Source organism: Hevea brasiliensis, chromosome 10 (assembly GCF_030052815.1).
Source record: "Hevea brasiliensis isolate MT/VB/25A 57/8 chromosome 10, ASM3005281v1, whole genome shotgun sequence".
Taxonomy (NCBI): domain Eukaryota; kingdom Viridiplantae; phylum Streptophyta; class Magnoliopsida; order Malpighiales; family Euphorbiaceae; genus Hevea; species Hevea brasiliensis.
The window spans coordinates 95508437-95521448 of record NC_079502.1 but is presented as its reverse complement, the minus strand read 5'-3'; the positions used below and the strand labels follow the sequence as shown (position 1 = coordinate 95521448).

Here is a 13012-nt window from a genome sequence, read left to right as displayed (position 1 = left end):
TATATATATATATATATATATATATATATATATATACTTTTAAATAGTTGATAAGTAAAAAAACATATTAAAAAGAAAAAAAATATGATTTACGCTATGTTTATATCTAAAATAAGAGAAATTGAAAATAGTGCATACCTGTATTTCCAGCTTAAGTATAAGATACAAGTGAAAGTATGAGACTGTAAAATTAAAATATATATCATAAGTAAAAACACACATAATAATAAGAGATGTTAAAAAAAGAAATAGTTCATACCTGAATTTTCAACAGATGTATATGATAAAAGTGATGCTACAAAATTATACATAATAAATAAAAAATTAGAAATAAGTCATAAGTCACTAGAAAATATAAATTATAGAAGTTCAAACATTAATACATAAAAATAAGTTGTAAGTCATAATAAACAAAATGCAATAAGTACATAAAAAACTTATAACTAAAACTACTCATCATCAAGATTTCCAAAATCATCTTCGTTTTCAACAACGGCCATCACAAATTCTTCCTCCTCTTCATCATCATCAGCTTGCGAAGAGGATGTACCTCTCATTGCACGAGACCTTCGAAATGATGGAGTTTCAACTGGTGGTGTTGATCTTGCAGCCGATTTCGATTCATAACGAGATTCAGAAACTCCAGCTGCTCTACCAACATCGCCCCAGGTCAATACGTCATTCATGAAAACAAGAGAATCATCATCATTATCATCCCCATCACCTTTTTCTAATTCACCAAGCAACCATTCATTACTCTCATCAATATTTGCCAAATCAATAGGTGTTGTGATATCCCCAAAAGTGTGTCGGCGTAGCAACGCTCTATTGTACTTCACATATACCAAATTGTCCAAGCGTTCTTGAAATAGCCGATTTCTTTTCTTACTATGAAGCTGTCATTTATTTTACAGTAACAAATAAGTTAAACTTCAAACTCAAAAGGCTCAAGATAAAATAACAAATTAAGAAATCTATATATATATATTACTTACATGCTCAAATACACTCCAATTTCTTTCGCAACCACTTGCACTACATGTGAGACTCAGAACCTTTATAGCAAACTTTTGTAGGTTTGGAGTTGAAGAACCATATGTTTTCCACCAAGCAGCTATTAAAATATAGAACCAATGATTGTTAAATTCATGATATAAATTAATAAATGAGCAAAATGAAAAATTAATAAGAATTAAATTAATAACCTGGAGATTTGGTTGTTCTTCCTCTAATAGCTGAAGGAAAACCAAAGGTCCCTACTTGCCTTGTATTTCTCAATTTCATCAAGAATCATATCAACTTTTGCTGAATTTTTTTCCATTTTATGAATGCATGAAAGCAATCCTGTATTGACCTTTTCATCAGATTCAATTCTCATCTTATTTGGATAAAAAAATTCTGGATTCAAAAAGTATCCAGCAGCATGCAAAGGACGATGCAATTGAAGAGACCATCTCGCATTAATAATATCAAAAATGCTCTTGTATTTCTCTTCATTGCCATTGAGTGAGTTAGCAATGGCTTCTTTAGCCCTATCCATGGCTTCATAAATATATCCCATAGCTGATTTTTTTTCATTATCAACAAGTCGAAGCACACGAACAAGAGGACCGGAAACCTTAAGAGCATAAACAACATGATTCCGTAAGGACTCAAAACCGTCCTTTCACACTTTTTGCCTTTCACCTCTTTAGCCCATTTACGGTTGTCCAACTTTCCAAGTAAACATTTTTCTAATGTTGGCTTTCAAGATGAATCCTTCCAGTGTAATAAAAGCAGAGCAAATCTAGTTTGCCACTGCCTTAGCAATTCTACTCCTTTATTAAACTTCCGAAAGATATTTAGAAATTCTGTAGAGCCATTTTTGAAACGAGGAATCTCAAGAGCTTTTGGGAATGTTTCTTTGAAAACACGGATCTTAAAGATATCCTCCAACATCAAATCTATACAATGAGCTGCACATGGAGTCCAGTATAGTGAGAAAAATTTGCTTCCAATATTCTCCCTGTCATAAACAAGTAGAAAAATTCATTCCATTAATAAGAAAAATAAAATGATATTTTTTTTAGTAATATAAAAAATTAAATAAAAATTTTACCTGCTGCAACATTATTTGATGCATTATCTGTAATAAACTTGAACTACTTTTTCAGGACCAATTTCCATCAATTCTTTCTCAATCAAACTAGCCAACAATGCCGCTGTCTTTGATTCATCACTTGCATCAACTGATTTAATAAATACACTTCCCTTTGGACTATTAGCCAAGAAATTAATCAAGGTTCTCCCTTTTCTATCCGTCCATCCATCACACATCAATGTACATCCATAATTTTCCCATTCTTCTTTATGAGACTCGAGAAGATCATTTATGATTTGCACTTCTTTGTTAAGTAACCGAACTCTAACCTCATGAAAACTTGGAGGTTTCATTTCTTTCTCATAATTTCCAATTGCTCGAATCATTTCCCCGAAGCTATCATAATTCACAGCATTAAAAGCTATTCCCACATCATACATCCATCGTGCTATGGCAACAAAAGCACGCTCCCTTAACTCCTTTTTAGCTGGACTATTTTCATCAATGGTAGTTTGCCTCATATTTTTTTCTCAAAACAGCAGGTCTAGGGGAAAAATAACAGTTAATAGGCCCTCTACTACTTTGTGGTGGTAAAACTTTTGGTTTTTTAAAAGCACTAGTACCTGTAACTTCCAGTACTTGCCTTCTTCTTTCACTGCCAATTTTTTGCATTAACTCTTCCTCTTCCTCATTTTCATCTAATCCCAGTACTTCAACATCATCAAATTCAGGTGGTCTTTCCATATTCATAATTGATTTTTGCTCTCTTTTTTTAGCAATGACTTCCTGCATTTGATTCCTTACATCTTCTGGACATTTTGGACACCGAATTACATTTTTGTAACCTCCAGCAAGATGTTGCTTGATTCTATTAATTCCTCATTTATAAACTTTCATACAGTACATGCATTGAAGATCATTGGTATTGTTTTCACTAACTTGAATTACATGTGCCCATCCTGGGTCCGTTCTTCTACTACTAGCAGAAGATCCAGATGTATTATTCTTATCACCCATTTATAATCTAACAAAAAAATTAGCAAGAATAAAAAATAAATTAATTAACAACAAATTAACAATATCCAATATAAATTAAATAAGTAATTAACAAGAATAATATGTAAAAAGTAAAACAGTAAACTAATTAACAACAAATTAACAATGCCCATATAAATTAAAAAATTAATTAATAAGAACAAAAAGTAAAATCATAAATTAACAATGCCTATATAAATTAAACAATTAATTAATAAGAACAAAAAGTAAAATCATCAAATTAATAATAAATTAATAATACCATATAAAATAAACAACTAATGTCTAATTAACAAGACAAAAGTAAAACTAATTAACAATGATAAGAAGTAAAAAGTAAACTAATTAACAACAAAGTAATAATGTCCATATAAATTACACAATTACTTACTAAGAACAAAAAGAAAAATAATCAAGTTAACAATAAATTAATAATACACATATAAAATAAACATCTAATATCTAATTAACAAGAAAAAAGTAAAATTAATCAAATTAAAACTAATTAACAATAATAACAAGTAAAAGGTAAACTAATTAATAATAAATTAACAATACCCATATAAATTAAACAATTAATTAACAATAATAAAAAGATAAAAAAAATTAAATTAACAATAAATTAATAGTATCTATATAAAATAAATAAATAAATAATAAATAATGTCTAATTAACAAGGTAAAAAGTAAAACTAATCAAATTAATAAGAATAATAAATAAAAATTAAATTAAATACCAACAAATAAACAATATCCATATTAATTAATCAACTAATTAAACAAGAATACAAAGTAAAATAATCAATTTACCAATACCCATAAAATTTAAATAATTAATTAACAAAAATAAAATAATTAAATTAATAAATAATTAATAATAACTAATTAATTAAAAGGAGGAGAAGGAAAAAAAAAAGAAAAAATAAAAAGGGACTGCTAAAAGAAGGAGAGGAGAAAAAAATAATAATAAAAATAAAAAACAGAGCAGCAGGAAAGGGACAGGAAAGGGACGTGAGATCGAACAGAGGAGAGCAGCAGTAGAAGAAAAGTGAGATCGAACAGAGGAGAGCAGCAGTAGAAGAAAAGTGGAGAGGGAGAAAAAAAAAAAAGGGACGTGAGAGCGATCGAACAGAGCAGCGGCAAGCAGCGCAGCAAGAAAGAAAAAAAAAAGGACCTGAGAGAGAGATCGATCAGAGGTGGAGAGGGAGAAAAAAAAAAGAAAAGAAAGGGACGTAAGAGAGAGAGAGATCGAAGTGGGAGAAGAAGAAGAAGAAGAAGAAGAAGAAGAAGAAGAGAGAGAGAGAGAGAGAGCGTACCTGTTGTCGTCGTGAAGTCGAGGTTGAGCCGTTGAGGGGAAAAGCGTCTTCGTGAGGTTGAGCAGAAAAGTGTCTCTGCTGGTGGAATGGCAGCATCAGGTACGCAGATAGGTTTATTGACTTTTTAATTTAAAATTAAAAAAAAAAAAAACACTTACCGTTGTTGTGAAGAGGCGTCGCCTCTCGCCTGCGTCGCCTCGCCGCCGAGGCGTCGCCTCCTCAAGCCGAGCCAGCGTTCGGTCGAGGCGACAGAGGGGCGCTCGCCGCTCGGCGCCGCCGGGCGCCGCCGCTTTGATAACACTGATGTCCACTACACAAAGATTAGATAGTATCAATTCATTTTTTGACAAGTATGTGAACAGAAAAACTACTCTAAAAGAATTCATCGAAAAATGTATGGTAGCCTTACAAGATAGAAATTAAGCAGAAGAGGGTGCAGGTTTTAATACTTTGGCAAAAAGAACCGATTTTGAAGTCACCATCTATGTTCGAGAAGCAAATGTCAATAACATACACTCATGAAATTTTCAAGAAGTTTCAAGTTGAGATTTTAGGAGTAATTGGGTGTTATCCTGTGAAACAAGAAGATGGATTTATAACAATTTTCAAAGTTCAAGACTTTGAAAAGCATGAAGATTTCATTTTGGAGTGAGATGCTCGAAGTGAGAAGATCATATGCTTGTGTAGGTCATTTGAGTATATAATGTATTTCTTTGTCGACATTCATTATGTGTGCTCCTTCAATTAGGTGTATTCACTATTCCTTCTCATTACATTTTGAAGCGGTGGACTGGAGATGTGAAAGGCAACTCTAAAGCAAGACGTGTGCCAAAACAACTTGAGACTAAACAACAACATTATAGTGACTTGTTTCAATTGGCCACTTCATTAAGCAAAGAAGGCTCTATAAGTCATGAAAGCTATGGTTTTGTTTCTCATGCTATGAAAAAGGCTTTGGAGCAATGTAAATCAATGAATGATGCAATCAAAAACCATGAGAGATTTGTTTGTTCTGAGCATATTAATAAAGAAAATATTGATAGTAATGTGGTAAGAGAAAACATGGTGATACTTGATCTAGAGTTGTCAAAATTAAAAAGAGCTTATAAACGAATCAAGTCTGCAATAGAGAAAGGACAAAAAAAAAGCAACAAAAAAGTGAGAAAGGTTAGTAACTCTGTGCGTGCGTGAGTGTAATTAAAATGTTTTATTTTATAATCTTGTTTCATTTGTATTATTAGCATTATATGTTTTTAACTTTTTATCTTTGTGTTAAATCAGAATGATGCTAACAGTATGTCTATGAACCCATGCTAAAATCCTGCACTCAAGGGATGTTAAGCAAAAATGCCATTTATATTTGTTGCATTTGCTATTGGTTTGTAATTTAAAATCATGTATTGCAAGATGCATGTGACTCATCAACCCATGATTATTTTTCAAATCAATTGCCATTATATGATCATCATTTATATCAATTAAATTCTATTTTATTTGTTTATACAATTAGAAATTTGATATCTAATTGGCTTTTATTAAACTCTATATAGGTACATATGGGAGTAATAGTTGATTTACATTCAATTTTTTCTTTAAATTGAAGGCAAAAAGGTATTTTATGGCAATTGTAAACAGAACTTTTAATTGAACATATATTATTTGATACTTCCTTTTAGTATCTTTATGCTTGCCTAAATCAATTTTTTTTGTTTTTTTAGCTGATAGTTACCCTTCTGAATTTTTCTGCTACCATCTTTCTTGCCAACATTGAAATGTTAATTTATAATTTTTTTTCCCCGAAATCGGTGATATAGATTGCTTGAATAACTTGTTGGGTTTGATACAAAAATTAATGTGGAGTTTGTTCAAGAGCATAAGTTATATATTTGGTCAATTTGGACTAGGTATGTAATTAGATTGTTTTGTTGCACTTTAAGAAGTGTTTTTATTTTTAGCATTTTTTGTCTTTAATTTCAAAAATTTTTATTTGAATTATATCGATATATGATTGCTTGAACAACATTTTTTGTTTACCGGAAAGAAAAAAAAAAAAAGGTATTTTGTTTATTTTGTGTACTAGAAAAGGAAAAAAAAATAAAAAAGAGTTTTGTTAACTGTAACACTTATTTTCTTCTAATAATGTTTTTGCATTTTGAGTTTCATTATTTTGCTATCAAAAAATATTCTTTAGAATTAATTTAATTTAAATTAAAATTTGAAAGGTCAAATAAAAAAAATTGAATAAATTAGAGGTCAAAAAAAGTAATTAATTAAGGAGAGAGAGAGAGTAATTAATTAGATGATAAAAAAATAATAATTTTTTTATTATCTTGATAATAGGCAAAAAGTTATCTAGAAATTTAATAAATAACTTTTCATCAATGAGAAGAATTTTGTTGGACAGTTAATTTTTTAGGTGACTGTAGCCAGTATTTCTCTGCTAACGATATAAAATTGAGAAATAATATGGACACTAACGACATAAAACAATACAAAAAATGCTACTAAAACCAAAAATAGACGCAAATATAATAATCCCAGATAAGCCCAATAGGGAAACAGAGGTATTACAAACAAATGCAGGGAAGGAGTCGACAAAAAAGAAAAGGCCCATAAGACAGCAGCAAATCTCAGAGAAGACACCACATCAACATCAACAAAGGAGCAGACCAAGGAACTATCAAAAATATCACTCACACAATAAGCTCATTAGAAAAATGCAACCAAATCTGTCAACCTTGAAATCCCTTGCTTTGCTAAACCATGTGTAATGAAATTTGCCTCATGCGGGACAAAGCTAAATTCAGTGGAAGGGAGCAACTGCTGATTAATAAGAATAGAATTAATGATACCTTCGTCAAATCCTTAGCGTATTACATATGCCACTACAAAATGAGCAAGTTTCAGGATGAGCATGTGCTGAAATGAAACTTAGTACTGTGATGTAGTTTGCAAGCTCATTAGAAGTAGATCACAGAAGAAAGCAATTGCTTTTTTAGTATACTTTGTTTGGATATGCACAAAAAAAATGGCATTCCACAAAGATATCTCTCTTTTTATTCATTTCAAATAGTAAAAGAGAGAAATTTACATTCGACAATAAAGCATACATGGATATCAGAGACGTAAGGAGATGAGTTTCTTGTAAAATTCCCGCTCTGATTGGAAAAGCATGAATAGACTTGCCTTTCAGTTGGCTGCAACATGCAGGCAATAAATTAATCAACAGGTGTGCTAATGTTCCAGCTAATAGTTTGGCAATTATTGCAGTAACTGGGACATTTAGGTGGTGTTCTGTCTGGTGCTCTCTTCTCTGTTCTGTTACTTTGTATGAATATGAAGCTTATTAGATTTGCATCAAAGAAGCCATGATGGAAGTTTTTGTGATTACTTGCTGTTAATGGATTTATTATTATTATTATTATTATTATTTTTTGTCTCCTTGTTGGCCAAGTTTTACTGTTGTTGTTTACTTTTAGACTTTTAATCCGTGTTTGCTCCAGAATCTACATTGCTGCTACTAGTTGACTTTGCTTCAATGAGCTCTCCCCCCTTACCCTCTGTGCCCGTGTGTGTGTGTGTGTGTGTGTGTGAGAGAGAGAGAGAGAGAGAGAGAGAGAGAGAGAGAGAGAGAGAGAGAGAGAAATAAAGTTTTATCACCCAAGCCAAATGCGATTGCAGTCTATTAGGGTAACTAGGGTCGTGCACGATTCTTGGGGGAACCGAACCGAACCGACAGGAATCGTATTGAACTGAAATTTTTCTGATATTTTGATTCGGTTCAAGTTCTTCACTGTGAATCGAACTGGAACCGTATCAAACCGGAATCAAACTGAAAATTGAATTTATACATATATATATATATATATATATATATATATATATATATATATATATATATATTATATACTTTCAATATAATTATATATATTAATTTATATATGTATATATAATTATGAACTAAATACAACATGATAATATGTTTTATTTTTTATATTTTCATAATAATTTTAGTTATAAATATATTAAATTATTTTATAATTTTTAATTATAAATGTATTATTATATTATATTATATATATATAAATATATTAATTTTTAATTATATTTGCATCTTATACCTAGATATTATATAATTAATAAATAGTTAAAATATATATTATATGATGTACTTCTATTATTATATTATATTATATATTTAATTATAAATTATATGTACCTTATAATTAAAGATTATATAATTTAAAAATGATTAAAAGATATATTATATGATATATTATATATTAATATTCAATTCAAAACTTAAATATTAATTTAAGTACGAATTTTTAAGAACATAATTATATTAAATTATTTTAAAAACTAAAAATTGAACCGAAATGATATCAAACCGAACTAAATCAAATTAGAACAGAAAAATTGAGAATTGTATCAAATCGAAATCAAAATAATGAAAAACAGAAACTGAAATTAGAATCATATCGAAATTTTAATTTTATTTCAATTTTCAAATAGATCTTAACTAAATCAAAATCGCACACTCCTAAACGTAACTCTCTCCCTCTCTCTTTCTCCAGTTTTTTATAGGAAGAGAAGTCTCTCTTGAGTGCTTTTTCCTCTAGGGTCCTTTCTAGTTTTTTCTAGGCTGCTGTAGGCTTTGAACCATGTAATGGGCTGCCCTTTGGGTCTTCATGTATTGAACTCATTTATGCAATGAAATTATCTTTGATTGAAAAAAAAAAATGCATAAGAGCAATAAGGCGGAAGCGCGCGCGCAGGTGCAGGTCTAGACACAATAAGATAGGTTTCCTTATCTGAGTTCCACGTGTGATTCATCACTTTGGAGCCTCTGCCTCGATGCTAGACGATAAATTCTCTTGAGCAACAATGGCTGTGGAGACCAAAATGTCACTGTTCTAAGCATTGCTCATTTCCTCTTCTTTGTTTCTCCTCTCAAATTGGGCAAATTACAATTCTCCATCTCACTTTTATTCCTTAGCCCTCCCAAAGGTCACTTTATTTATAAATCTATATATGAGATGTTGATGAATAATTGCCATATTCATGTTAAACTAAAGTTATTTTAAGCTAAAGGTGAGCAGATTTCAGTTTAAATCAAAAAAATAAATCGAGTCAATTCAGTTCAATTGATTCGATTTTAAAATTTAATCGGTTTTGTTTGGTTTATAAATTTTAATAGTTTCAGTTAATCAGTTCGATTCGGTTATTTGCATAAAAAATTAAAAAAAAAAATCAAATCGAACCTAAATTATATATATAAAGGAAACCCTAAGATTTTTTAGTTTTGATTTCTAAGTTTTTTTTATATTTTTGTTATTGAGATTAATGTTGAAAATATAAAATTTTACAAAATTCAGTTTTATCAGTTTAAAATCGAACCGAACCAATATTTATTAAATTGGTTCGGTTCCAGTTTTTCTTAATAATCGGTTTGGTTCGATCTTTAAAAATTTTAATTTTCAATTGTTTATTTTATCGGTTGGGTTCAGCTCGGAACCGACCCGACTCAACCCGACCGTTTGCACACCCCTATTTTAAGCTATATTTGGATATTAATTTTTGAAATAAAGATATTTAAATTTAATTTTAATCTAAATTACTGATAAATTATGGGTTCTAAATAACACTATTATAATTTTAAGAATTTTTTACAATTTATTTAAATAATAATATTTTTAAAATCATTTTAAATTCACACTCAAATAATATATTCACACTCAAATAACATACTCTACATATTTATAAATTTAATAAATATCTATGACTTTAATTAATTAAATAAAATATATATATTTTATTAAATTTAAATTTCATATTTTAAATCTCCTCATCCAAACACGTTAAACTTAAAATGATACTTTAGCAGCTTTCAATTTAGAAAGTTATTTTTATTAATTTCATTTTAATTTTAAATTAAATTTTTTTATCGTAATTAATAAATATTATTCATAATCATTAAGTAAATAAATCATATATAAAAAATATTTTTTTAAAAAAATTATGAAAATTTTTTAAATACCATAAAATAAAATTTATTTATTTTATTATTGTAGGACGAGGGGCGTGAGGCGAAATATCATCCATTAGAATTATATAAAATGCACCAGGTAATGCTCAGGAAAGATGGTGGAGTCACAGTGGTCTCACTTAAGTACCACCTCCTTAGACAGCATTTCCTAAATATGCACTTCATACAATCCTAATAGAATCAAACCACTGGTAAGCACCATCTTCCCATAACATTACCATGGTACTAAGGATTTATACCACAAAGGCATAGATAGACAGGAGTTACTACCCGAATAATAACTGGGACATATTCAGTGTTTCTTCTGAGGGACATGAATGGCAACTTACTCCTTGCAGAGTTTCCACAATCGTTATTACCATAGCCCAATGTCTAGGTTCGGGATAGTGGGTACGTAAGAGGAAGGTGTTAGGCACCCCTTATACCTGGTTTAACCTCGTTGATTCAAGTGCCAGTTCTCTACTAATGTTTCTAGAAGTCTTGTTTATTATTCATTTATTAAACTTTATCCTAAAAAATACAATTCTAATCCTATGCACGCAAGTAATTCACAAAAGGATTATTGTTTACACACAATTTTCATGCACAAGTAATTCCTATCTATGGGGTTGCTAATTATTTAAATGATATTTACCAGATGACTAAAATTAATTTGTTATTGAGAATTTAATTTACAAACAAATTCAATTTCAAATAACCCTACGTTTCTATTTAACCTAATTAATTACACCAAGTTACCCTAAAGATAATTGAACTAAGTTAATTATGTACATGTGTAATTTATTCTAATATCACATAAGGTCCAAACAATCACAACCTAATAAAGATTTCTAATATGTAAATTTATTTTACAATTACCAAGTATTAAATTAAGTTTATTTTATATGTCAATGTTAGTTTAATTTACAAACAAGATTAATTTTAATTTGCAAAGCATTTATTTAAATTAATTACATGCAAATGTCAGTTAAATTAAAAACAAAGTTAATTTTAATTTACCAAATAAAAATTCTATTATTACTACAATTTCATGCCAATGGTTATTCTAGGAGTTTATGGCTACTTACCTGTTGGTAAATGCAGTTGCCATTGGAGCAAGCTACCCTTAAAAAAGGTTTTTCTCTTCTAGTATGACAATGATATCATTGGCTTACTCCCGTTTAGCTTCATATAAGCTCCACGCAAATGCCCTCTTTGATACTTACCTTAGGGTTACTTACCAATTTTGTTTGTAATAAAAAAATAAAGAAAATAAAAGAAATAAAGAAAATAAGAAAATATTAATACAAATTTACATTGGATTCTAACTCTAGTATCCTAAAGGGTTAAGATTCCTAATGAGTTATAACTACCTAATGGTCTAAGTCTTCTAACATGATCCAAACACTTCATAACACTTATTGAATTAAAAGAACACAGAAAAATAGATCAAATATCAATTAAAACCCAAGAAAATACAAGAACATGCATAAATATACAATTTTCAAATTCTGACAGATTGACGGTAGCAAGAAATCCGATTTTTTAAAAATAGTTAGATATGCCGAAAAATCATAAAAAAATTATAGAAGACAGCCTACATATCATACAAGATCATAAAATTTATAAATCAAACAAAACCCTAGCCGAATGGTTTACATAAATCGTAACTTTTCTAAGTGATAGAATCATGCTACTTTTTTGTAAAATTCATAACTCATTAACCACAATAGATATGAATGCAAAACCAATTGGAAAAGGTTCATAAGATTTTGAAATTAATTTTAGATACTAGATTTACACAAAAATATTGAGAAACAAGGAAGATATGGGCTCCACAAGACGGGTATCCTGCAAATCGGATTTTATAGGAACCCTAACTTCAAATAGCTATAACTTATAAAATATTAAAGCTTTTTTAGTGATTCTTGAGCCTAAAATTAATAGAATTTCGTGTAGAATATGAATATAATTTTTATAAATTTTTTTCAGATTCAGAAACTAACGAAAAATAATAAAAATACGAGAGACAGAAAACTGAACATGTGCAGAGTTATGTATCCCCTCAAATTAAACATGATTACATGATCTATATGAATAAATAAAATAAATTAAAAACAAGAAACATAGAATTAAACATTACATGACATAGATCTTGAAAAAAAAAAAAGAAATAACCTTTAAGAAATATCGCTATAAAGAAAGAAGAATTAAAAGAATTTTGGCTATTCCTCTTTTTAATTTTTTTTCCTTTTTTTATTTTTTTTTGGTCTTCTCCTCCTCCCTTTTTTTTTCTATTTTTTTTCTTTTTTCCCCCCTTTTTTATTTTTTATTAATGGGGTATTTATAGGGTTTTGGGAGAGAGGTGTGATAGGGTTTAGAGTCCTAGCGTGATAAAGTTCAGATAACTTAAACAACTAGGATTGCAAAATTTGGGTGAGACTGAAATATGAATGAGGTGTTTCAATCAATGGGAAGAGAAGGAAAAGGAAAGGCACCAATAGGGAGTGAGGAAGAGGTGTGGTAGGATTTGAATTACTAGTGTGATAAGGT

General features: G+C 29.4%; 1 protein-coding gene across 2 annotated transcripts; it reads left to right on the top strand.

Annotated features, from left to right (window-relative positions):
* The first annotated feature begins 3235 nt into the window (after nt 1-3235).
* LOC131168730 (protein FAR-RED IMPAIRED RESPONSE 1-like) lies at nt 3236-6127 on the top strand. 2 transcript variants are annotated; one of them, XM_058154496.1, is made up of 3 exons: nt 3236-4530; nt 5180-5598; nt 5982-6127. In XM_058154496.1, exons 1-3 carry the CDS (start codon nt 4518-4520, stop codon nt 6030-6032), a joined length of 483 nt encoding a protein of 160 aa, XP_058010479.1. In that variant the 5' UTR covers nt 3236-4517; the 3' UTR covers nt 6033-6127. The 2 variants fall into 2 exon arrangements, with proteins under 2 accessions (XP_058010479.1, XP_021656121.2); XM_021800429.2 differs by lacking the exon at nt 3236-4530 and adding an exon at nt 4727-5114 and having other exon boundaries at nt 5215-5598.
* Nucleotides 6128-13012: the final 6885 nt, after the last annotated feature.

What these genes read in the sequence shown, in the direction of transcription:
- LOC131168730 (XM_021800429.2), top strand. Translation starts at nt 5,061, where the DNA reads ATGAAGATTTCATTTTGGAGTGAGATGCTCGAAGTGAGAAGATCATAT. An exon ending in TGAGAAGATCATATGCTTGT is followed by an intron (nt 5,115 to 5,214) that starts GTAGGTCATTTG and finishes TACATTTTGAAG; the next exon opens with CGGTGGACTGGAGATGTGAA. An exon ending in GCAACAAAAAAGTGAGAAAG is followed by an intron (nt 5,599 to 5,981) that starts GTTAGTAACTCT and finishes AACTCTATATAG; the next exon opens with GTACATATGGGAGTAATAGT.